General features: G+C 45.4%; 1 protein-coding gene across 2 annotated transcripts in view; it reads right to left on the reverse strand.

Moving 5' to 3' along the window:
* ZNF592 (zinc finger protein 592) overlaps window positions 1-26963 on the reverse strand; it is a 40471-nt gene that overhangs the window by 2971 nt on the left and 10537 nt on the right. Inside the window, exons 4-9 of one of the 2 annotated variants that reach the window (XM_084293058.1) lie at window positions 14929-15107; window positions 10376-10552; window positions 9426-9585; window positions 5289-5567; window positions 3978-4090; window positions 183-318 (exon numbers count right to left, since the gene is read on the reverse strand). In XM_084293058.1, coding sequence (XP_084149184.1) covers window positions 183-318; window positions 3978-4090; window positions 5289-5567; window positions 9426-9585; window positions 10376-10552; window positions 14929-15107 — 1044 coding nt within the window. The remainder of the gene's footprint in view (window positions 1-182; window positions 319-3977; window positions 4091-5288; window positions 5568-9425; window positions 9586-10375; window positions 10553-14928; window positions 15108-26963) is intronic. The other variant, XM_084293059.1, reaches the window with a different exon arrangement.

Raw genomic sequence — 26963 nt, forward strand, 5'->3', positions numbered from 1 at the left:
CAGTTCACATCACAACACTTCTAGAAAGCAACAAACTGTATGGAGTTTACAGAAGAGGAGGGCAATCTGCCCAATGGATGTGAGAGGGCTTTACTGCCACAAGGCTGCAGCTCGACACAACACCCTGAGTGGACAGCTGCTTGCAAGGTACACTTTAACAAAAAAATAAGAATATCAGTTACTTCTGCTGCGTCTCTCTCTGGAGCTTTTGCTTTGGCCATCTGGGATAAGTCTGGGTTTTTGATGCCATGCATGAGGCTGATGTGATTCTCCAGCATGAATGGCTGAGGAAATGTCTGATTCTCATCTGTGCAGTACCTTGGAAACAAAAAAGGAAGAAAATTTATTAAGGGAGATGCCCAACTGTTCATTTCATCCTAACAGCTCTTTGTTACGTGCCAAACCAAGAGGTGTCATTGAAGACAGAAGCTGGTGAGTAACGTACTATTAGATTACCGAAAGAGGCAGCAAATCACCGTTTTAATAATAAAATATTATCCGTGACGAATCTAGAACAGTTTAGAGCTTACCACAGTAAGTATGAATGAGAACGAAAGTAGGACACACATTATTTACAGTACAGTACTTAATAAACACAGGGATGAGTGGAGATCAGGCCCACTGTGATACATGCCACACAAGCACAAGGTAAATAATCAAGATGGAAAAAGAATGGGAGAAAAACAGCTCTCAGTTGAGAGACCTCATGACTTGTGGAACACAGGGGAGCCCTGCAGCAAAACCAGGTCCTGCACCCAGAACTCCCACACACCGGCGCAGCATCACATCCACAAGACTATATTTACCACAGCGCGCTTAAAATTCTTACAAAACCTCTGCACTTCCTGCCTTGATAACAAGAATCTAGTCAGGAACACTCACAAATGCATCATTTACGCGTAACCGCACCTTAAAACTTGGAAGGCTTCAAGAGGTGCCAGAAACCACAGTGGCATTTCAAAAGGAGATGTGGAAGGGTTGAGCCAGCTATTCACCGGCCCTCCTGGGTGACCAAGGTCTACTGCAAGTAAGTGCCAGGTCTCGCAGGCACATAAACCACCCCTCTGCAGCACGGTCAAGCATGCAGAGTATTATGATTAGCAACTGGGACACCCAAGATGGACTTTGTGCTCTTCTGCAGGCTGCCAGCATGACATAGGGACGGTCCATAAGCTATGCATTGACCCAAGCAATGAGGCAAGTAATATCAGACTTCTCTGAAATGCACAAAATTGCAGCTGAAATGTAGGCAGCAGGGGATGAAAAGCAGCACATCGGAGATTAAGTGTCTCTGGGCAACAAAGACATTTTTAACAGCAGACAGGATGATTCCTACTGATCTTCCAGCTTCTCTACTGGATGGAAATTAAACAACTGTATTTTCATATTGTTACTGACAGAACTGCTCACTGAATATTTCTGTTTTTTAACAGGAACCGGTTGGATGATAAATCAATATTTAATAATGATGGAATTTTTCTCCCTCATGAAGGCAAGACGAGAGGTTATTAAGTGGCATTTATCAAAAATAAACAAGTTGAAAATCAAGCATTCCAGACAGTTTGTACTTGAGACTGGGAAAACCAGAGCAAGTTCCGATAACAATAACCAAGTGCATTATGAAAGAAAATACATAAAACATCAGAATATCTTGCAACTTGTTTTAATTTGGAATTCTTTTCATGGGAAAAGATGGGAAAAGTTGCTAAAAGATGCTTTCCTAATTATTCCAGTGACAAACTTGGCATGAGGGTGTTTAATCAAAACCTCCAGCACTGATTTTGCCCGACAAAGTTAACAGAAGGCAGAGGCCTACGCATGGCCAAGGGAGAAGGGGAAATCACAGCTTGAAATGTTAGAAGTGAGAGGACAACTACAAGACAGCACACTGAAGTCTCCGAAATACTTGACTAATGGATTCAATAACAAACTTCACTTATACTTCCTGGCCTTCACGTGGAAATTCAGGAGTAGAGGATGATGTGAAGTTAAGGCATCAGGACTGATACAAAGTGCCTGGTAGGAAAAAGAAAAACAACAGCACCCAAGCAAAAAAGGAAAGCAGCAGCAGAGACGTGATGCCTTTGAGTGCAGAAAGGAGCCAAAGAGGAATTCAGAGAGATGAAGGAATCACAAGTGGTAGTAATGAAGGTGATTTTTATAACAGCACTCTGCACTACCTAAAAGGGATTGAGCCAGTTCAGAAACAGGTTTTGGAAAAGACCCAAGGGACGGAGAGTCTTCCGCATCTCCTGGTGTAGAGGCTGTTCTCGGGTCTAAGGCACACAGGCATAAAGGCAGCTGGAGGAGACACCAAGGGCAGACAAAGACAGGGTAAGTAGATAGGGAGGAACACGGCCACAGAGGCTTGGTAGAGATGCACTGAGGTCAACTAGCTGACAAAGGGAAGACCATCCAGAAGACCTTGGATCCAAATAAAAAGCAGCTGTTGGAGACTCTGGCATAAGATTTTCAAGGAAGAGACCTAATGTGAAGGGTGCTATGATTTCACTAAGTCTTCCACTAGAACAATTAAAGAGGACACAACCACTGTCCAGTTACGACTTCATCAGCAGATTTTGAGAAGGAGCAACTACGAACTTGAGAATTAAATACAACCACAATTCACTTGAATTTGTAGCTGTGTCTGCTGTAAATATGGCATGACCACAAACCCTTGGGTCTGTACAAGCTAGTAGGTTGGCACACCCCAGGTTATTTGTACGCAAATCCTTCCTGGCTAGACCTTATTTTCATTTTGATTCTTATACACCCCACTTGGAAAACAACCGATCCAGAGAGAATAGATTTATACAAACCAAGAGCACAAAAAGACCATCTCCAAAGACTCCAAAGACCATCGTCCACAAACTTAAAGCAGAATGAATTCGGGGAGTACTGGGAGCCAATGTTTCATTTCCTCCAGAGGCTGCAAGTCACAGCGCAGTTACAGGAAATGGAAAATGTATAATTCCTGGCTGGAAAATGGGTTGGGAATTTACTCCTATCAGGCCCTGTGGTGATACCAATCCTTCATCCATTTTTAAAAAGCTACTGTGGCTCACTATGCAATCCACAGACAGAGTACAAGAGAGATGTACTCTTCAGAATAGGCTTTTAGTAATTTAAGTGCAGTAAAGCAATAGCACACTCTTCAGAAACGCTTGCATTAAGCCAAGATTTTAGTTTAAAAAAATCCTGTACCCTACATCACTGCAAACTTCCCTTCATACACAAATGTACTTTAATTCCATGTTTTTTAGAAGGATATCTGAGAACCTGAGACAGGAATCAAGTCCGCATGATTGCTCACTGTATGACTTATTCTGCAACAGTAGATGAGAACAGTTGCAGAGGCAGTTTTGTAAGCACTGAGCTCTGTCCTTAACTGACATTGTATTCACAGTTAAAATATGTTCACCGGCAACAACTTTCATTCACTGCTGATTCACGTAGTTCCTCTGAGGTCTCCAATTCCATTTTCCAATTTTGAGGTGCATCTTCTGAAACAAACCCAGGAAGCTTAATTCTCCACCGCCCTGCAGTTTGCGCAGTCAGTTCTGCCTGTGCAAAGTGGTGGCAAGACCTGGTGCCCTAGATTCATTAGCAGTTTACACACCTTTTTTCCAAGGGGAAGGCACGTGAGTGATGCACAATTACACAAGCCACAAAGCAGCAAAGGATTGGCCCCAGATTTTATCAGCTGTTCCACAAGGGCATGCAACATAATTCTCTTTGCACCTGCAGATCTCAAAATCAAACCTTACCCTAAGTTTCCAAAAGGTATTATGCAGTCCAAATCAAGGACTTACTTTAGCCACCAAGTCTCTCATGTCTAAAATAGTCTTCTCACTCTCTCTCAGTAATTTCTATCCTGGAGTAGATTGGAGCAGACACGATCTATTACAAATAGCTCGGAACTTGAAAGATTAGCCTGCTATTGAGTAGAAATTTGAAACGTGGTATTTAGTACGTACCAGCAAGTGTAAACTTTCTTTGCTGTGTCATGATTATTGCGGATGTGTCTACGCAGACTGTTGGAGGCGTTAAATGAGCGTTCACACTGTCGACAGGGATACCTCTTCACAGACTACAGAAGAACAGAAACATCTTTTAGTAACAGGGAGACAAAAGGTACTGACTGGATTCTAACTTTCCCATGCTGTACATCTGGACCTTACCTCTCACGTGCAGAATATTGCTCTTCCACTATTAAAGATCACTGATATTTTGGGGTTTCACTTATACTCAGCCCAACAGTTAGTTAATTATAAAAAACAGAATTAGTTAAAGCATATGCTTTTTAAAATTAATATTATTAAATGGGAATTGCATTAGATGTTTTTGCTGTGGGCTCATTTCATTACAAGACCCTCTGCAGAATTAATTCAGGGGAAGGTCCATTCTCACCCAGACAAAGGCAAGACCCCAGTGCGAAGTACAGATCTGCCAAGTCTACCCTTCCCTTAGACTTTTTAAATAAATACAAGTATTTACTGAACTATTTGGCAAACCTATAGAATTCAAATGGCACTCTCACCCTGCCCTAATCTTCTTCTCTTGATATTTGTCAGGTGGGCAACCTAGCATTCCATTCCCCCAGTCAAGCTAGAAGGAATCAAAGACGATGATCCAGATTTTGACAGCCTCTTCTCACGGGACTCAAAACAGGGTGATTCAGTACATCAAACAAGAAGTCCTGATGCCAAAGTACTACAAAATCTGGCACACACGACATCTTGGCCTGTGTTCTGCAAGCAAGTTAAGAATTAACTTGACAGAACTAGGTCAAGGCAACACAAGGCCTGAGCTGGATAAAACCAACAAAATTGAGATTTACGGTTCCTATAACGATACCTCTGTGCACAGCATGTATCTGTTACAGGAGTCTTCCCCAATTAGATGTACCGTGATATCTACCAAATAATAGTGTCACTAGAGAGGAACTGTATGTCCTTCTCCAGCTTTGTTTAGATCCGACTGTTGAACCAGCAACTGGAAAAGACATGACTTTCCATCCGCTTACCCAAACAACAAAGCCTGGCATTAGATGTAGTGGGAGAAGGAACAAAAAAAACAATAAGGTACACAGGTTGTGCAGTATATGATCAAGGACAGAAAGTGTGCTTACAACAGGCTACCTTGTTCTTTCTCCTGGCTCTACTCTTACTCCTCAATGAGCTGGCAAACAGATTATCAGTTTCTTTTTGCCTCAAATATTAATGATTATCAGTCTGGCTTGCTAAAAATGTTGTTACCTAGCTAAAGTGTTTCATATGAGTCCTTACCCTTCCATGACTTCTCTTCATGTGGGACACGTAGGTTTCCCGATCAGGAATCCACTGTGAACACTCCTTGCAAGTCCAACCAGTTCTTCTCAGTCTGGACTTGGATTCGGGATTGTGTCCTTCCATCCTCATGTCCTTCCTCGGCAGAGACGAGTGGGACGTCCCATTGGCTACTGACAGCTCCTTTGGTAGGTTATGAACCTGGTTCCTCGATGACTTCTCAGACTTCTGGCGAAAGCTTAAAAGCTCCTCAGGATTCTGAGGGACTCCATGAACACCCTGGACAACAAAAATAATCAAATCAAACATAACATTAATATATAATTTGTATAATACACCTTTATCTATAAATAACTAACACCTATTATCTAAATAAATAATTTAAGCCCCCCTCCAAACGCTATGTTAGTGTCTTACTCTCGTATATTGTCCCATTTCCCCTTGAAGCTGGCTGCAGCGCTTTCCCCAACAAGAGATTTTCCCAAGAAAGACGAAGCTTCTATTTATGCTTCCTGCGTGACAACAGCAGCTCCTTGGTGCTGTCTGTTTAACATTTTGGATGAGCTCTGAGAACTCTGGTTAAAAAGGGAAGATGTAATGAGAGAGAAATGCTAATTGTCATTATTTCAAGAGCCTAAGCTCTAAAAACACATTGCTTTGGTAAATGCCGAGCGAAATGTTTGCTGTTATCTTGGGGGCTCCAAAGCTGCTTGATCTTTGCTCAAGGGAAGGGAAGAGACAACCTCTCAGTTTCTCCAACCTTATTTTCTTTAATTCCACAATGTCTACTGCTATTTACATTTTCACAGTTCAAAACTTTGCTCCTGACAAATAAAAGCAAGCACAAAGCCAGAAACCAGCCTTATATGGAATATGTTTTCAGGCTCTTTGGTTGTTCAACAGGCCAAAATCCCTGTCCCCCAAAAAAAGTTGTTTTAACAAAGAAAATTGAACATAAAGAAAATAATCCAGAATTGAAGAGCTGTGGGAAAGCAAAAGGAAATAAAATAGCAACATACCAAAGAAACCTCAAGAAATTCCCCTAGGAACAACAACAGCTCATCCACACAAAAGGATAATTTAGAGGTTTAATTGTGCACAGTAATTAATAACGGGTAAGGTTTCAACACACGAAGGCCCCAGGCCTTTGGAAGTCTTTCCTCGGGTTAGACACCAAACACAAACTTCAAAACACAAAATCTCATCTGAGAAGACTGCGCTTTGCACCTGATCCAGCTGCTGTCCGCAGAAGCTCCTTCACGAAATCGCAGGGCAATGGCAGCTGCTCCGCAGCATGGCCAGCTATTTAGGGTAACATGAACACTTCACCTTTATCCCCATCTGGAACTCTCAGGAGTGTTTTATGAGCAAGGAGTACATTAGCACCCATTACTCCATTCCTCCTGTTATTACACCACTGGAGGAAAAAGAAAGGAGCACAGAAAAGTGAACTGACTTCATTGCAGAATCAATAACAGGACCCAGACCTTCCAACTCCTCTCTTATCCTTTAACAACGGAAAGTCAGGAAAGATGAGAAGCCATACGGTTTCTTTGTTTTTCATGGGGGCACAGATCAGACAACACCTCCTACAAACGCTATACTGCATAAAGGACTGGGACCAAGTAGAAGTGATGGGTTAATGCAATTACTATCCTGCCACAGCCAAAAAGCCTTTTTCAATTAAAATCTCAAAGACATGTTGATGGCCAAATACAGTGGTTAAAATATTTTACAAGTTTTGTACTGTCGATGTCAGGGTGCTGGTGCACAAACTGCTGCAGGCAGGTCCCTGGGCCTGGCATCTGCAAATGAGCTGCAACAAGCTGAGTACTTCAACTCAAGCCCAGCCATCAGCATCGGGGCTGAATGCCTCTTTGAAGGTCCCAGCCTTAATCTCAACTCTGTTTCCCCAGCTATAATACAGGAAGATTAGCAATCATCAACTTCACAGGAGGGCTTCAAATTTTAATTCATTAACACATGCAAAGACTTTCCAGATTTGCACGTTAAAGGCAAAGGGGGAGAGAGCAAAGTAGTAGTTTTGAATGTTTTTCTCTTTTAGGAGCGAGCTAAGGAATTGTCTGGCTATTTTAAGTGTAAGTATAAACAAAGTCACCAATCAAAAAAAAGTCACTGTTTTTTGCTAATCAAAGGGAAATAAGACTTTGCAAGCTCTTCCTTCAGAATGATACCAGTAAGTCTTCCAAGACAATTTTCCCTCCAGTGTTGTTAGGTACTGTGCACAGAAATATATTGACTGAAACAACAGGAAAACATGGTGCTCGCATTCATGGTATAATCGAATCTGCAAGCCCTCATATGCATCCTGCTAAAAATCACCACCAAATGGGCAATAACGTGTTTTTCATACACGTATCATAGAATCACACAATGGTTTGGGTTGGAAGGGACTCAAAGACCATCTGGTTCCAACCCCCTGCCATGAGCAGGGACCCCTCCCCAGCAGCCCAGGCTGCCCAAATCCCACCCAGCCTGGTCTTGGGCACTGCCAGGGATGGGGCACCCACAGCTTCTCTGGGCAGCCTGGGCGATGGCCTCACCACCCTCTGAGTGAAGAATTTCTTCCTTATATCTAATCTAAATCTACCCTTTCATTTTAAAGCTGTTACCCCTTGTCTTATCCCTTACCCCCGACAAAGAGTCCCCCCCCAGCTCTCCTGCAGCCCCTTCAGGCACTGGCAGAAGCTGTGAGGTCTCCCCAGGGCCTTCTTTTTTTCAGGCCAAACACCCCCAGCTCCCTTAGCCTGGTTCCATAGCAGAGTGGCTCCAGCCTCTGACCACCCTCGTGGCCTCCTCTGACTTGCACCAATAGGTCCATGCCCTTACGCTGGGGCACTGGACCTGGACACTGAGCTGTTGACCAGAACTCTTTGAGTGCAACCATCCAGCCAGTTCCTTACCCACCGAATGGTCCATCCATCAAATCCATGTCTCTCCAACTTAGAGACAAGGATATCATGGAGGACAGTGCCAAATGCTTTACACAAGTCCAGGTAGATGATGTCAGTTGCTCTTTCCTTACCCACCAATGCTGTAACCCTGCTGTAGAAGGCCACCGGATTTGTCAGGCATGATTTGCACTCAGTGAAGTCATGTTGGCCGTCACGAATCACCTGTTTTCCATGTGCCTTAGCACAGTTTCCAGGAGGATCTGCTCTGTGGTCTTGCTGGGCACAGAGGTGAGACTGACTGGCCTGTAGTTCCTAGATCCTCCTTTTGTCCCGTTTTAAAAATGGAGGTTATGTTTCCCTCTTCCAGCCACCTGGAACTTCACTGGACTGCCACAACTTGTTAAACATGATGGACAGTGGCATAACAACTTCACCCATCAGTATAACCGAACTATGAATGGCAGTGAAATTACTGCATTGCTTATTGCAATATGAGCTATTACTGTGGGAGTGCAGATTTGGAGCACTCTCTGGACCACCACTTCTACCAAGTTTTTGGGCTGACCCAGAACTATCAATCTTCAGACCATCTCCTTGAGCATCCCATGCTGTGCTGGGCCTGCCATGGAGCGGTGCCAGCAGGGACACACAAGGCGGGGACCCTACTCCCAAAGGCTGGCAACTCCAGGGCAATTATTTCTGCCTTGGTCATTCTCATCTCATGATCTGCTGTGATTCTGCAGGCAAGTGGAGCAGCTGGGGAAGTGGCCAAAGAGCCAAAGCTGCTCTTTTTTTTTTTTTTTTTTTTTTCCTGTTTGAGTTCCAGAAAGAAAAGATCCAGCTTTTCTTATATAAACCCAGCAATACCGTGAGCAGAGAACACTTCTCCCTGCCTCCCAAGCAAAGATAAAGCTTCCTACCAAGTTTAATCACTTCCTTGGTTTAATATAAAATAGTGTAACAATCAAAAAGATTTACATGTAGAAAGTAAGCCTTTGTCACAAAGCTAAATTAGATATAGATGAGAGTAACTGCCTGCAATATTACCAACTAATTGCTCAACTGGTGTATCCAGATAATACTGTAAGTTTTTGCAGTCTATTTTTCCACTATTGCTCAAGAACCTTCCACTTCTTCAACCAATTTCCTTTAACAGTTGACACAAACTCTCCATGAACTCAAAACTAGGACCTCGTATCAGTAAGTGGTGGGAGTTACCTACCTTAACGTGCTGCATTAACTGCTGTTTCTGCATATACACCTGCTGACACTGCGGACACTTAAACACGCCCACTAACAACTTGTTGGTATTCTGCTGAAAGTGCTCTTGGAGCAGCTTCTTCTTGTTAAAGACAGTCTCACAAGAACATTTGTAGATCACCCTGGAACAATTTAAAAAAGAAAACTCACTCTCTCTTCGTTAGTTATCTTGAGAAGACAGGGGAAGAAGTTATCTTGGCAAGTTAACTTCAAAAAGGGATGGGCTTCTAACGAGGGCTGCGCTCCCAATGTATTGTCAACATACACCCACGTGGACCACCAAACCATTAACTCAACTGGGAAGAATTACAAAATGCCCCAGGCACATACCACAGCCTGCTAAAAATAAGTTTACTTATATGCATATGTGTAACTACCTACACGTTTGTGTCAGTAAGTGCAGATGGAGGGGAGCAGACCCACAAGTATACTAGCTACACATTACTTTCAATCCTGCCTTTCCATGCTCCCTCCCTTACACATTTTTGGCACTAACTCAGGGCTTGATACAAAGTGGAAAAAACAGGAGGTTTCTCTAGAGTGATTTTTTTGGGGCAACGCTGCATGGCACAGCTTTCTCTTCCTTTTGAGTGCCAGATTCAGCAGTTACCCTGGAGACACCTACCACAAGGTGCCACTCTGACTCCTGATGGACAAAGCATAACAATTAAGGTCCTTTTACAGATGTAAACAAAACCAGGAGCCCCAACTCCTCTCCTCCTACCCAAGCAGACTGCAGTCGTACCAAGGAGAGCACCCTGTTGTTAGGAACAAACCTCTGCCAGCAGACAGTGGCAGCTATTTTTCTGACATGAGGACAGAAACCAAAAAAAATGAAAAAAATGGGATGGAAAGGGGGAGCTCTGGAACTACCCAGCAAAGGAAAAGAACGGGTAATAACAAAATACTCACTGAGTCGTCTTGTGAGGCTCTCCTGGGTGCTGGCTGGTCATGTGAGCCGTGGTGCTGTCTGCTGACTTGAAGGCCATTGGGCAAAAAGAACACTTGTGGAAGACTTCGCAGTGTTTCTCATGAATGTGCACTTTCAGCAATGCGAGGGTCATGAAGACATTGCCACAATGGATGCACCTGGGGGACACATGAAGAAGAAGCTGAGTTAAAGCTGCAATATTGCTTTCAAAAGGCACACACCAAGGGAAAGCAGCACAGAGGGAGGCAAGCACCAGGCTATGGCAGGTCCTCGTTTAGTCTCTTCAGTAACAGCGCAGAAGAATCAAGGAGGAATACGATACAGGAACTCACAAGCTGGGCAGATCTTACAAATTGGCAAGTGAATGCATCTATAAAAGAAGCCTTCGGAGACTACAATGATGCAGAAAGAACAAAGGAAGATATGGTAGAGCAAAACGCATCCCTGTATCTCTGAAAGCCAATTCTTTTACAGGTGCAAACGAAGACCTGAAGTAGAAGCATCTGATGAGGTCTCCAGGTAATAACAAGCATCATAAAGTTAATCCCCAGCACACTCACACACACAAAAGAAGAATATTCAGCTAAGAAATCTTCAGTAACCCTGTACAATTGCTTTTTCTCATACTACACTAAGCAACAGCAAATGATGACAGCAACAGCAAAGATACTGAAAACAGCAACAGAAACTGATTAGGCTCATTAATATCATTAAGACCCAGGTGCTGTCTGGATATCGCTTGTCTGGGAGCTGGGGGGACGCTCTGGGAGGACTGCGACGAAGCAGCAGAGGTTGCAGGTGGAGCCGGAGGGTTCTTCTTGGCAGCCTAAAACAAAGCCCTGGGGCCAGGAGGAGGGCCAGGGTCACCCAGCACGCTCCTGTGACAGGCCTGCCCCGAGATAGCAACAACTGCCTGCAGCCACACTACATTTAGGCTTCAGTGCTCCTCCCAAGCACCCACCCTGCTGCTGGGAAGCCACACGCCGACCCTGCAGGGGCGCATGAGGATGCAGGCACCTGCCCTCGCCTGCACCAGCTGCAGGGGTCAGCATCCCCGTGGCAGCACCCAGTCTGGCCCAGGACCAGAATAGCTGCTGTTAAGAAGATTCAGTCAAAACGAGCTGTGGCAGAGCTCTGCTCGAGCCAAACGCTGCGCGTCCTGACCGCAGCAATGAAGGAACTTCCCCGTGAGGAGCCCGGCTGGGCACGTGTGGGACCAACTCTCGTGCTGGCAGGATACAAAAGGCACGTAAGGGGTAAATTCCTCCAGCGAGGCTGGAGTTAAGCTGCTTTGTGAATGTTTTTTTCCTTCGTTCTGAGGTTTGCCGTTTGCCCATGGTGCTGTTAGTGCTCGTGTGCTCACCAGCACCGCGGCACGAACGCCACACCAGCGGCACCGCCGCAGATGGACCCCAGCTATCTAGCAACTGGAAGAGCTCCAAGCCTGTATCAAAAACAAACAAGCCGCCTGATTATCCTTCCCTCCAAATGAGCCTCCCGACAGCGCTTAGGAAACCAGTCTGTGCTTTGAAGTTGTACTTCAAAAGCTCCTTAGGCAGAAGCCAGCCCAAAGGAGCCGAACCCTCTCCCCCCAAAATACACACAGAAACGCTCTTTTCTGGAATTTACAGAGGGAAGCGGTGACAACAGCTGGTATCGTCCTTGGGAAAACACGAAAATGTTCTGCTCAAGTAGTTCTGCCTTCGAGCCTGATCCTCAATCATGTGAGCCAGGGAGAGAGGCTTCTATTGTAGTAACACCAAGAACCCTGTTATTATGGAAGAATAAATTTCCAAGTACAAATGGGAGAAAAAGCACTAACCCTGCCAGTAAGCTCTAGCTGGTACACCCAGGAATATTCAACAGGCTTCTTCCACAAACACTTCCCGAATCAACATGAAACAGTTCTGCATTACGTTCAGTTTTGGCAAGCACTAAAGACTTCATAAAGAATTAGGGATGAAATAAGTTCTAACTTGGGGTCAAATGATCACAAGTTAACTTAATTTATAGTAAATGGAAGTTTAAACAAAAGCCACTTTGTAATCAAGAATCCCAGTGCCAGAAGGACAAACTTTGATAAAGTAAACTAATTAGCAGAGCAAAGTGGATGGAGGATGTCAGAGGCTTGCCATGTAATTTCTGTAAATTACAAATTCTGCTATCATATCCCAAGCACGGGGGAATAGCTTGCAAGAGAAGGCTCCAGGATAGCCTCAGGGCAGGGAAGGGTGGCGTACAAGTCTTGGAAAGAATCCTGTGACAGGAGATAAGGCTACAAGATGTTGTTTTAACCTTCTGAGTATTTCCTACGCTGTCATCACCCAGCCCCTGAACATGCCCGGTGGCACCAAGAAGGAAAAGGGGTGCTACATGGTGCCACATCTGTGGGGACAGCTGGACAGTGCCTGGAAAGGGGGGGAGGTGACACTTGGAGCCAAGTGGAAAGCAGCATTTAGGACAGTCTCGTTAATTTTAATGCTAAACTGCAGAAGACCTTTCTCATCTTCAATGTAATCCACACTTAAAACTCAAATTCAACCAAACCTGCTCCAAACTTCATTGGATGCATTGGGATACCAGCAGAAAACAGAACAAGGATTGATCAGAAAAACAAAACCAAACATATGTATTAGAAATTCAAGAAAAATGGATATCTATCGTGAAGCAGCAAAAGCTGAGCTGACCCTGGAGAAGATTTAAAAGAAATCCTTGGCTTTTCCGTTCTGCAAGTAACAAAAACAAAAAGAAAGAACAGAAGTCCCTAAGTGACCACAGGACAGATGCCATGGATTATCTAGATATCGTTCCACAACTTGAATTTATTTCTTCTCTTTTCACCAATGGCAATGACATCAACCCAGCAGCATGGGCAGGAAGGGTAACAAGGATGGCACAGCCAGATGTTCACCTACTCAGTGGATTCAGTTTTCAAAAATGAACTTCAGAAGATACAAATTAGGGAAGTTAAAGAAACTTAACTGCTAGAGAAACCGGTTAAAGCTCAAACACCGTAAGTAGCATTCTCTAGCTCTGTCTTGTTTTAGATCTTCATTACTGTCCCTAGCACAGAAAGCAGATATTTGCTTATGACATCTGCAGATGGATGGAAGCTGGCATTGCTGACAGGCATTAAGGAGGCATCATAAAGATATTACTGCATACATCTGGAATGAATAATGTTTAAAAAAAACACAATGTCACACATTTAAGAATCAGGAGCAACCTCTGCTGTTGGTTGCTGTTGACTGTGAGCCCATTAATGGGAAACAGAAGAGAAAGGACTAGCACTGGATCCTTGCTAAGAGAGCAAGCTCAGGCCAGAGTAACCCTGTGACCCATTACTGACCAGGGCATTTCCAGGGATGGGGATGCTACACAAGTGGCTCAGCACAATGAAGCTACGCCTAAATTTGGGATTCTCAAGTGCCAGTGAAGTACAAACAACTACATTAAAACCACAACTAGTCTTCTGATGTCTACTCCCATTCACATTTTTCCATCTCAGGGAAATGTTTGTTTGCTTTTTCCAGCATTCTTCCTTCATCCTTCTCACAAATTAATTCGTTTTTCGAACAGCCTCAGTATCAGAGCCATTTAATTTGCAATCGAATTAATTCTTCATTGTGGGCTGTGCACCCTCAGATCAGATCCCACATGAAAAAAACTAATTAAATTCAGAATCAGCTGGATACGTCTCTTGTCTTCATGGTCGAAAGAAAACGCCCTTGAAAACTTAAGTGTGATTTTAGAAGCCACACAGTGGAAGCTTCCTGAATTTGTAATTTTAAAAGAACAGTTCCAAGAGCAGAAATTGCCCTATGCACTCTGAATTTCATAGTATTTAACGGTAATCAGAGAAAAAACAGGACTTTAAGGAATCTTGAAAGGTCACCTAGTCCATCATTCATCTCCTGAGCAAATCATCTGCATCTCAGCATGAGCTGTGTTGCAGCTGAGGTGATCTACACATACAGAGCAGGAAAGGCTTGTAGGGAAAAGTAATGTCTTTTATTAAAGCAATCAATTTGGCTGGAGAAAAGACAGCACAAACACACACACACACCACCTTGGGAGCCTTCCTCCATTTCTCTCAGCTCATGAGAAGCATTTGCAGAGTTTCAGGGACATACAATAAAATAATCTGTACCTTTCCTGTGAAGGCACACATCCCTCAGTCCATTATAACTGACATATATATAAGTTCTACCCTTAAAGAGATTTAGAGGATTAAGTTCTGCAATCTTTTTGCTGTAAATATCAATCCTGAGAGGACCGTCTGCAACTCGAAGTTAATACAAGCATCTTTCAACTTAAAGCTGCCTCAAAATCATTTCTGTGCTCAGAAACCTCCCCTTAAATTCTTTTAGTCATTTCCCGTTCCAAATGTGTTTCGTCCCATTGAGAACCACGTGGTCCTGTGACACATCCCCTTTTGCTCCCACCACAAGCAAGACACATTTCCAAAGACCTAAATCCAACTTCCCCCTCCCTCTTGCCACCCCAGCGCAGAACTTGTGGAGCTGGCACAAACCTGAAGCCGACTTTGCGGGAGTAATGCAGGCAGTTCTCCTTGACGTGAGTCTGGAAGTAGGCAGAGCGGCAGACGGCCCCGCACTCCGGGCAGCAGTACGGGGACTTGTGAGCGTGGATCCTCTGGTGGGCGCAGTAGCTGCACTGGTTGGGCAGCATCATCTGGCACACTTGGCAAGTCTGATGGAAGAAAGGTTATGTTATTTATTTATTTATTCTCTATTTGCTTCTCCCCCCCAGTTCATCCCAGAAATCTTTCAGGCTTAGGGGAAGCTCCAGCACATTCCCCTGCCTACCTGGCATTAGCCCTATGACACACCATGCCATACCTTTGCCATCTTTTTCCATAACAAACCTAACAACTTTTCTAATTAGCCATTTCAAGTGAGCGTATCCATTCTAAAACCAAACCCATGTGATTTATTTCCCTTTTTTCTTCTACAAAAAGAAAACACCAACTTTCAGCTCTTAGCTCTGAAAACCTACGCAGCCACTGCCCTCATTTCAGCATTAGGACATCTGAGAAGGAAAGCACTTTCCTCAGCATGCCCACGTCCTGCACCCAAATCACCAAGAGCGCAGACAAACTCCCCTTACGCTGGCTCTGAATGCTTGCCACCGAACACAGCGCAGTGCTGCTGTGCCTTCCCTACCAAAACCACACCTGTGTCTCCTGCAAAATTTCTTCTAACTGGACCAACTCTGAACTTTTAAAGAACACGAGCCACGTGTGCTATGATATCCTTATAGGTATTGCTTGATAACCTTGTATTGGAAATGATGCAAAGACGCTTTTTCTCCCTGTTTCCATGCCTCTTACGAAATCCATTTTTTTCTTTCTGCTGTTAGAAGGGCCTCACCTGATAGCAATACAGCTCTGCAGAACAAGCATCATTTACATGTACATGACACAGAGTTCAGTACCGTAACAGTATGTACGTGTGAACAGCCATAATAGGTACCTACCTTCTGATCTGAGCCCCCTAGGAGCTTAGAGTCTCTTCTGTCATTAATAAACACATGCAAAATTATTCCTCTGCTCCTAACTCCAGCTCAAGAATGAGCTACAGCAAGCAGCTCATTATGCATTATCAAACTGGATAATTTAACTGCATCATTTCTTCCACTCCAGTTAAAGAAGGCTCTGAAGAAGGGAGTACATCTTCGTGGCCAAGTGAAGCTTTTAACATAGCACGTGTGCACATAGCTGGGCCAGCCTAAGTCCTTCAGACTTCGCTGCTGGCAACCAGGGTAGAAAGCTGGAAGAGATTTGATAAAGTCTCTCTAAATCTGACAAAAAGTAAAATAAAACCAAATGCAGTGAGGGTCAGCTACGTTTTCTACACCATTGCTACTTCATGGAACATCTCTGATGCTCCAGTACGTAGTTAGAGAATTGTCAAAAGTACTGCAGGTATCAGAGAACATCATTTATAATAAAATGCACAGCTACAACAAATCCAAATTTTTGTTTTGTTTTGTTTTGTTTTGTTTTGGAGGGGGAAATAAGAAATTAGGCCCTTGAGGAAGGAGGAAACTTCAGAAGTTGTCAAACTATCCAAAAGACGTGATTTGAGATGTTACAAAATAAATTTAAAGCAGAAAAGATTTCCATAGGAAAGAGAAGAATGGCTGGAAGGAACTGTTTTGTAGAATCCCCACACAGACACCCAAACCTAAACCACATTCAAGGGCATTTTAGCCCTTCCCAAAACGCCCTAATTTCAGCAAGGAACAACAGCACTACTCAGTCATGGTCTGAACCCACAAAATATAAATGGCAATGGGAAAATGGGAAATTAAAATACCCCCAGGACCTCTAGGCAAGGAATATTTTAACTGCTGAGCTCAACCTTCAATTCTCCAAAGCGCTCTCAAATCACCAAAGAAGAGCTACAAGGAAAAACTGATGTTGAGGGCAGTCTCAGCTTTTTTTATTGTCTTTTACAGAATTTTTTCTAACCGGGTTTCAATTTGCAGTGAGAAGTGTCACTTTTTGGTGTTGCCAGAAGAGGACCCGTCAACTTTGACCCCACCTAGTATTTAAAGCAGATTCAGCACAAACACAAGCAGAAAGCACCTTTGCCCTCTTGTTGTAGCGAGAAATACTTCTCCACAAACCCAAAAAACTGCCTTGTTGAGGCTGATTAAATTTTGATTTTAAGGCAGCAAAGAGACAGCTTGGGGCTCACCTCTTGCATCCCAACGTGCCCTATCTGGCACCCCCAGAGGCTCCCTTGGCCCCTGGGCAACCAACACACAGAAAAACCTGATTCTTCACTGCCTGGAGTGCTTGTGCTTGATCTGAAACGTGCCCAAATCACCCCTCTGCCTGCAGCATTCAAGGGGCTTTGTGGCTGGGCAGTGCTGCCTGGAGGTGTGCAGGCTACACACAGAAGCAGTGAGCTTCCCCACAACATGAAAGGCTGTCAACAACCCAAAATATGCTGACACAGGGTAGAAATGTTTGGGGGCCAGCTAGCAAGAGGCATCAACACTAACGGTTATCTTCCTCAGACCCTGCAACAGCAGGAAAGCTGCCAGAGAGTGCACATGCATGATAGGGAATAAAAAGCAAGAGTCTGGGGAGGATAAGGAGAAACGAATTTATTGCGACTATGGATGCCATGGCAGGAGCTGGAAGGATTCCCACACTGACACCATGCTGCAGAGTGGGGACAAAACAAAAAAACAACCAAGCCTCCGAGTTCAGATTGTCTCATGGAAGAGACGAGAATTTAGGGAGCAAACAGACAAAACGAAGAGCGATGAGTCACGGATGAATTAGTAAGAGTAATGAAAACTGTCATCTTTAACCAGCATTGCTGGTACTGTACTTGGGAAGAGTCAACACCGCTTTTCCCTCCCTGCTTCATCCAAGTTCTCCAAAGGACTCCAAAGCCACGAAGGTAAGGAAGATGTGCCCTCCAGATGGGTCAGTCTACCTGGATTTCCAAAAAGAGTTTTGCAATGCCCTTCTCTAAAGGCTTTCAAGGGAACTAGCTGCTAGGGCATACACAAAGATGACTTATGCATGGATAAATCACCGGTCAGAAGACAGAAATAAACAGCTCTTTCATGGAGGAAGGGCTCTAGGAAAGGTCTGCTGGAATTTGGGCTCTTCAAAATACTCACAAAATATCTGGGAAGGGGAACAAACAGTAAAATGACAAGGAAGGCTGATGATAGCCTGGTTAACTCTGTGTACTATAAATAAGAACCAGTCACGAAGAACTGCAAAAAGACCACAGAGGACTGAGTATCCAGGTAAGCACACGGCAGGTTACGTTTGGCTATCGAATCAACGTGATGTGCATGGGAAAAGCAGTCAGCTTTACACATGGAGCAACAGCCTGCAAGCCAACCACTGCCACTACAGGAAGGAGACACTTCTGAGAAACCATCAGCAGTGATCTGCAGCAATTAAAAAAATAAATTAGATGTCAGGACTGAATAAAAAAAAAAAAAAAAAAAAAAAAAGCAAAAACCAGCACAGGATGAGACAGAAAACATCTCCCCCCTGTACATAATGCCCACAGTTGACTCCTGTATGAATGGTGGTCACCTCCTTTGCTCCAAGGTACACAGTAATGCTGAAAAAGGTTCAGTGAAAGAAAATAAAACCGGTAACTAATGCCTTTAAGCTTATTCTCATCCTTTCCTTAAGGCCTGCAAAGGACTTGAGGCCAGAAATCCTGCCATTTAGCTGCCCAGAGGCAGTGCAGGAGCCAAGGGGCAGCCCTGTTTCAGCTCCTCACGTCCCCAAGGCTTCATCTTGGAGCCCAATTGGCGTTCTCTTTTGCAACGCTTCTGCTTTGTACGAGAAATTTTAACTTGGTTCCAGATGTCACATTTTTATCTCTCTCCTAGTTTTCCATGACTTTTCAAAGAAGTCTGGCAGCAATTTGAGACATTCATTAGTCAGTTATTTCTAAAGCGTGTTACCAGGATATGATTTTGAGTTGTGTAATGTCTGCGTTTTTCATATACTCCCATAACCTACACTTTAATCAAGAGTTATTTATTACAAGTTTTATTTAATTCTGGTTCGCCTGCCACACAGCATTCAGGCTTTTCTTTCAAAAGTCACAATCACACTCACAGAAAAGTGCTCAGAAGCTCAGGCACTTCAGAATACTTAATTTTATTCCCATTTCTATTTATTAACGTCTTCAGAAGGGAAAAAAAAAATAAAAAAAACCTAAATACTCATTGAAGTAGAGTTAAGGTTAAAAAAACATGCTAGACCAACTCTTTCAGAGTGCTAACTGCAATCCTGAAGCCACAAAGGTATTCATAAAGCAGGAAACTTGAGGATAAAGCCCAGTTTTGCTGTGGGAAGTGTCTGCATAGAGACAGCATCATTGACCCTTCCACTTCATTAAAACAATTGACTAAATGACTGCCTCACATTTGGTCCGTTTACAAGCATGTTTTCGTCCAGCCCAGCTGTGCACAGCACACCGGATCAAAGTCAGAGCCATCTCCCTTCTCACACACTGGCAGCGCCGCAAAATCCCGGCGGGCAATCCTCCCGGTGGCTACAGACAAAGCCTGCAAGCAGCCAGGGCACCATCCCATTAACACCCCACTGGAGGCTGAACCCGGGGCACGAAACCCTTCGCTTTCACTACTCCTGACACAAACCGAAAGGGAACCAGCTTCGGTGCAAGCAGAGACACTTCACATTGGGTTCAGACCCTCTGCTGCTACAGAGGGTTAAGGGATGCCGACAAAATTCACATCTATTTAACGAGAAGCCCCCAGACTCCTTGACACGACCGTTGTGTAGCTTCAGCTGAAAACATGGGGTCGTGCTGATTGCAAGGCATAGAACTGAGGCTACAAAAGAGGAAAAATTTCATAAGGCTAACAACCTCTATGTTAAAAAAAAAAATCATTAAGGACTCAGAGTGAAACAGTTAGAGGGGAAGAGAACTGGTATTTTTGGAACACAAGTGCACTTGTCCTTTACATATTCATATCAAAAATCCCCCACCAGAGGTGCCCTAAAGCCCCTGTCCTTCCCAAATCCAGCCTTTCAATAGCTTTTATTTTCCTGCCTTAGCAGAACTGAGGGGACAACCAACACTTCTGGCAGCCAAGGGACCGCAGGCAGTTTGAGCGGCGCAATGTAGATTAGCAGGATGTTTCTGCTATTAAAAAAAAAAATTAGAAGGGAATTACCACTTTGTGTTAACCGTTAACTTTGCATTAGCTTTCACTTACTGCCTCACTGGGCTGCATGCCAGCAAGCTGCATCCTTCAGCACGGCTGGGTAGCACGCCGGCTCCGGCAGCCCGCAGCTCCAACCCTCACCTTCAGCTCCACACCTCCTGCAGGCACAGCTTCTTGCCAGCCCACCCGTCTCTGAGCAAACCAGACGCCTGGAGGATGATTTTTCACTCGGATGGTCTCAAGTTTGTAACGGTGCTACGCAAAATTTTACCTCTGCGAGCAGAAGCGGCCAGAAGAGGATTTCTTCTGCAGTCTTTGTGATAGACAAACTGCATCCTTCCTCCTGGCTTTCTTTGAATAGTTATCATTTCATTAGCACGTTCAACTTAAAGATCTGAAAAGCTACAAAAGAAACCTGAAGTTATTAATTAAAAGAAAATTCTGGAACCAAACTGATACCCTGAGACCAAGGCATTCAAGTTTTGAAGGAACACGCAAGTCCAGCCCTAACATGGACACTTTTAACCTCATTAACTCCGTACTCTCACGGAGTACAAAGATACTTCTGTTTCCTTGGTTATAGCTGCCTGTTTTAACGTGTCAGCCCAGAGGGCCAACGCCACCACGGGAACCTGCTTGGCTGTCAGCCTAAAGGACTTAATTACAATTCAATGTGGAACTTCTCCATCTCTCCCCTCTTCGGCTCACTCTGGCTCACCCCCCTCTCCACCACGTCTGCTCTTTGTCGCATCCCACCTCTCCTGTTCACTCTCAGCAGTGCTCCTGCACCTTGTCCAGCACACAATGCTCCCAAACCCAGCATCCTTCTCACACCCTCCCAAGACTGACCCCTCCACACACACCCCTAAATATTCCCAAGACACCGGGGTGATTAAGCCCCAGTCAACTAAGGCGTTCAAGTAAAACCTGATTCCCTGGAAGTTAAGGCTCTTCAATAACCACAAAATACGTTCTTGTATTTGCAGCGAAGTGTGTAGCTCTAGGAATTGCCAGCTGTAGGGAACAAAGGAATTTCAATGCAAAATGAAGTTTCACGACACTATCCCACATGTAGACAATGCTGCATCAAACCAACCTAATTCTGAACGTTCTCAGAGCTTTTCTCCTGCTGTCAGCCCTAACTTTAAGAATTTCAGTTTCCACATCTTTTCTTCGGAGCCGCCAACCAACCACTCTGCCTCTCGTATTGCGACTCGAAACCTGAACTCCCAGTTGCTAAAACAACCCCTTACTGGATGACACTGGGCTTTCACATCCCCACTGTCAAGTCACCAGTACGTCCCCAAAGACTACATGGCACTTTTCCTTCTCCTTTCTCATGACAGTAACGTTAAAGCCCTCTGCTTGCCCTCCACCCTGCAGGGCAGATTTCGCAGAATTTCTAGGTTGGAAGAGACCTCAAGATCATCGAGTCCAACCTCTTTCTGCCCATCTAGTCTCTCAGCTCTGCTTCTTTCTTCTCACCCTGCATTTCCTCGTGCTTTGTGTCCTATCACAGACAGGAGGATGGCAGCTCACACACCATTTTTGCTGTGATCTTCACCACGTTGCTTTTTCACTGACTCCCTTCCTACTTCGCCAGCCAACTATTTGCTAATCCCAACTACAAGATCCCAGCCCTTCCACAGAAGGAAGGTTCGTAGGATCCCCTCCCTCCACCTGCAGGGCTTTGCCTGACCCAGCCCAGGACACCGTTTTACTCTTTGGGCACGTTGCTGGTTCACGGTCACCTTGGTGTCCCTCAGGACCCCCCAGGACCTTCTCTGCTGGGCTGCTTCCCAGCTGGGTGCTCCAGCATGTCCTGGAGTTGGGTTTTGGTGGTGCTCCCCAGGGCAGGACTTTGTAGCTCTTGGTGAACCTCCTCGGGTTTCTGCCCTCCCACATCTCCAGCCTGCCCAGGTTCCTCTGGATGGCAGCAGTTTGGTGGCACCTGCAGAGGTGCTGAGGGTACACTGTACCCCATCACCCAGACTGTTAATGAAGCTGTTTGACAGGCCTGGACCCAGCCCTGACCCTTGCACGCTGCTAGTAACTGGCCTCCAACCAGCCTTTGCACTTGCACACCACCCCTCCAGGCCTGGCTCCGCATCCAGCTTCCAGCCCGCCGCGCTGGCTGCTGACCCAGCCCATACTTCACGGCTTTCCTAGGAGGTTCCTAAAGAGGACAGCAACAACAGCTGCACTGACATCAAGCTGGGCAGCACACACTGCTCCCTCCTCATCTGCCACGAGGGAAGGCCACCAGCCTGGCCAAGCAGGAGCCAGCAGCGTGCCCTTGCTGGGAAGGCGGCGAGCAGCGGTCTGGGCTGGAGGGAAGGGATGGATCCTGCCCTGCGCAGCTCTGGGGAGGCCGTGCCAGGAGCCCTGGGTCCTGTGCTGGGCTCCTCAACGCAAGGGAGAGCTGGACAGACTGGGGAGAGTCCAGCAAAGCGCCATGGAGATGAGAGAGGGGCTGAGCACCTCTCCTGGGAGAGGCTGGGAGCAGTGGGGGTCAGGGGGAGCTTACCCGTGTCCGTACATAGCTGCAGGGTGTACAGAGGACTGAGGCAGGCTCTTAGTGGTGCCCAGGGCCAGGACAAGAGGCACCAGGCACAAAATGTAACATGGAATGAACATCAGAAGTGCTTTTTTACTGTGTGGGTGACCGAGCACTGGCACGGGCTGCCCAGAGAGGCTGTGGAGCCTCCCTCCCTGGAGATCTTCCAAAGCCATCTGGACACGGTCCTGGGCAACTTGTTCCAGGTGTCCCTGCTTGAGCAGGGGTTGGGGCAGATGGACCCTGAGGTGCCTCCAACCCAAACAATTCTGTGACTCTTTCAAGCAGATCCTTGAGGAGGCCTAAGTCTGCTCCCCTGAAATCCAGATCTGTGAACTTCTCCACACTTCCCCCTGCCCTCAGAATCCCGAGTGCTTTTGATTTTCACACATCCAACAAGCCCCTCATTGCCAGTGAATGTGAGATGCAGCAGAGCACTGGCAGCCCTTGCACTCGGGTCAGGAGGCTGGCACTGACGCTGTCCAGGGCTCTCCTGGCCTGCTCATGCCCTCCAGTGCTGCAGATGTTTTGTGGACCTGCTCCTGTGAGCGTGAGGCTGCTGCCAGCTGCCTGTACAGGGCCTCGTCTGTTCTTCCCATTTTTTCTGCACACACACCTGCAGTTCCTCGTGTACACTCCCCATGCTGCATGCGTTGGTGCACGGGCACTCCAGAAGGACACCTCCTCCTCCTCCTCGTGCCCTTCCCTGCACCAGCAGGGTTTGAGACCACCACCACCACCCAGCCCTTCTGCTCTGGACACTGTCAGCATCACTGGTGCCCATACTGAAGAACAACAAGGGAGCAGGAGCCTTCCCTCTTGGTGCCAGAAGCCCTCAGCTTCCAGCCTCACAGCTCCCACGCACCATCCCGCCAGGGACAGCCTCTGCCCCCGATCCCCTCCTTGCTCTCATGCTGGTTCCCCTGCGTGCTGACCTCCATCCCCTGGGGGCTGTGGGACCAAACGAGGGTGGGATTGTCACCCTGTGTGGCAGCAGCCCACACGCTGATTTAAGCGGACCACAGAGCTGCACCCGAGCCTCCTTCCTCCCCAGCCTCTCCTCATCCCAGCGCGCTGTTCTGGCCTCAGGGTACAGGCTCTGGCTCCTATCCTGCCACTCATCTCTTTGTCTGCGCTCCCAGCAGCCTCAGTCCCTCCATGTGCTTTCACCGTAACATCCTCCAACCCTTTGCTTCCATAAAATCCAGAGGGAAAACCTCCATATAAAAACAAACCAAACAAAGTCAGCCTTCGCTGGTACCTAGGAATTGCATTCATCGCAGTTGGCCTGGGAGAGGAAGAAAGCAGTACTCTACAGTGCCAAGAGAATATTTATTGATTTTTAATCTTGTTTTCCAAATTAAAACATGAACATGCAGGGAAAAAAAAAAAAAGGAAGAAAAAAACAGCAGAGATATAGCTGCTTTCTTACTTGCTACTTTACTGCTGAGAGCTTACCAGTGCAGCATGTGGTCCTACTAGCTTCTGGCAAGTTTTAGCCAATAAATTATAAAACATTGATTTAAAAGGGGGAAGGAAGAAGAAACAGAAAAGGCAGCCATAAAATTGCTTTTAAGTAACTCTAGTGTAGGTGGTGCATAAACAGGATACGTCATGTCTCACTGAAAAATCTTACTGGACAAATAAAGAACAGAAGAAGAAGAAAGAGAGGGGGAAGAACAAAAGCACAGAGGTGGAGGAAAATTCAGAGGTCCTTAGTTTACACATTGTACTTCAAGTCTTAGCTACCTCTGTGGATTTTGGATGGTAACATCAAAAAAAGATAAAAAGCAAAGTAGGAAACGTCTCCGGTTACTACTAGATAGACAATTATGCCCAAGAGGGTCAGACAGTACTCCGAATTCTTGCACATTATTGTGCACTGTTCTGTCCTTGCCAAAAAAAACAAATAAGCTCTGTCTCAAAACCAGTTTGTAACCTTCGTTCGTTACTTCTACGGGAAACCTCTTCCAGAATTCATTCCTCTGATGATGACAAACCAGCTCCTAATTTTCCATGTAAATCTATGAGTCTGTTCTCGCATCAGCGTTGCCCGTAGGTTTAAAAAGCTCCACTCTGTAAACATCACAGCAAACACAGAGCAGCCTCACACACCCGCTTTGTGAGGAAAAGCAGACCTATAATGAAAGCATGAGGATCTGCACGGGTTTTGTTCATCTGGAATTTGAGCTCAGTTCCGAAAAGGCTACAAGAACTGTCTGATGCTGACAAACTACAGGGGCTGATCCCTGAAGGGAAGCACTTCATTTCTGAAGATTGGATTTCTGGAAGGAAGCGCCACAACCCTCACCTTAATATTGTGTCTTGTGCGGTACTGAAGGAGACCCATCGTAACGCTTCAGTTCTTTGCCAAGCTAAACTCATAAAGGTCTTTTAATTTCCCCTCGTAACATCATCTTTCCACTTCCCCAGTCGTCCAGCCTTCATTTATTCCAGCTTCTCCCTGATACATGCAGAACAATGCATGTTCCTCCCAGTAAGTAAGTGCTAGCAGCGACAGGCAGCATTAACAAGACCCTGGCTGGTGCTGCAGGTTGACTCGAATCCCTCGCACAAAGTGGTTGTAAAGTGGTTGTTCAGAGCCTTCCTGCAACCAAACACATATCCTGCTTCTCAATTGCTTCACCCCATTCCTATGCAGTCCTCATGACCACCTAGGTCCTCCTGTAATACAGCCAGTTTTTCCCCCGATGACTTCTAACTCTGTTGGTTCCACAAATTTCTCCAACACATTCAGCCTCCAAGGTCCTTAACACAAACATCAGCTAGGATGTTAGAGCTGGATACAGCCACCCCTCGGGCAGTGCTACAGGAAACCTGTCCCCCGTTGCAGTTCCCTCCTCTTTTACCTGATTCTGCTCCAACCTCTTAACTTTACTTCTTCAGTACAGCCGTTCCTCACACAGCACTCCTGTCAGCCATTTCACTGAACATCTGGACAATTAGGATCTACCTAGTTCTCCAATCCAAAAGTAAATTGCAGAACATGCATATTGGATTAATTTGGCATAATCTAGCAACTATTTAATCAGACTCCCCCCCTCAAAAACACAACTTGCTCTAGAATATAACACTGCTGTAGTCAGACCAAACAGACCTGAAGTTACAAGACACATCTGCTTCCACCTCTGGAACATCTGGCTAGAGATAATACCTGCACGCAGCACGGCAGCCTGTGTGATCAAAATCCAACCTACCAGATATTCAAGCTCGCACTGTTTTCTTCTTGTGATTCTGCAACAGAGGAGTAAATAAATCCTATCAAGTGATGATTGCAAAAATGGCCTCACAAGTCTCCAAAAAAAAAAAAAAGGTAAAAAAAACTGAGATCCATTAATACAATCCAGTTAAAACACACATCCAGTAAGTCCTGTTCTATTTCTGAAATGGATTAACTCGTAACTCGCAATCCTATATCCTCGCTAAAAGCCAGAGAGTCCACCTTGCCATTTAGCTGCCTTCATCTTACACATATTCTATATGAAACAAAGTCCAGTCGGATTTCCCTGCTGTACTTTGAGTAACTGCAACCACGTAGCCACTGGAAGCCCAAAATGTAATATTACAGCCAAGCTCTCAATCATTTCTCTAAAGGTCTTTCCGCTCCACCTGCTCACTCCCAGCATCATCGCCTTCTCATCCCCGTAGTTGCTCCCAATCTCCTCCTGTCCTGACTGTCCGGGACCACATCCACGTTCCTCTTCCCTTCTCCAAAACGACCAGGATCCACCGATGTCACTCACATTTTGGCCTCACCTAGGGAACTCATTTACCTGTTATCTGCCCCATTAACACGGACTTTACCCAAGGCCATTCAGAAAGATAAGACAGTATTTTCCAAACCACTGGCAGGAATAAGCACACATTTTGCCTTACTTTCCTTGTGAACAGATGCAAGACACATGAAGATGTCTAACTAATTCAAACAGTCGCGGTAAGAAATTCCAATTAAAGTAAGAAGTCTTAGGTACGATACAGGATGTTTTCTCATGGAGTGAAGCCAGCTTAAGCTGCATCCCCTCTTCAATCCAATCACTCCTGCCTCTCGCTGCAGCTCAGTTGTCCTTCAGTTATTTCACTGCAGCCTGAAACTGGGTAACTGTAAATATCATACTGAAAAAATTAGCCTTCTACTTCTTTTCTCAAACAACCCTGTTGGATAAGACATCTTCCCTGCCTTCCAAACAAGGTGACGTTCTTGTTCCATACCAAGCTAGAAAGCTTCTTATTTTCTTGTTTCTCGGGTTGTGCACACATTAGATGTGCATGTTTCATAGTTA

This window comes from Netta rufina, assembly GCF_964035555.1.
Source record: "Netta rufina genome assembly, chromosome: 11".
Classification (NCBI taxonomy): Eukaryota; Metazoa; Chordata; class Aves; order Anseriformes; family Anatidae; genus Netta; species Netta rufina.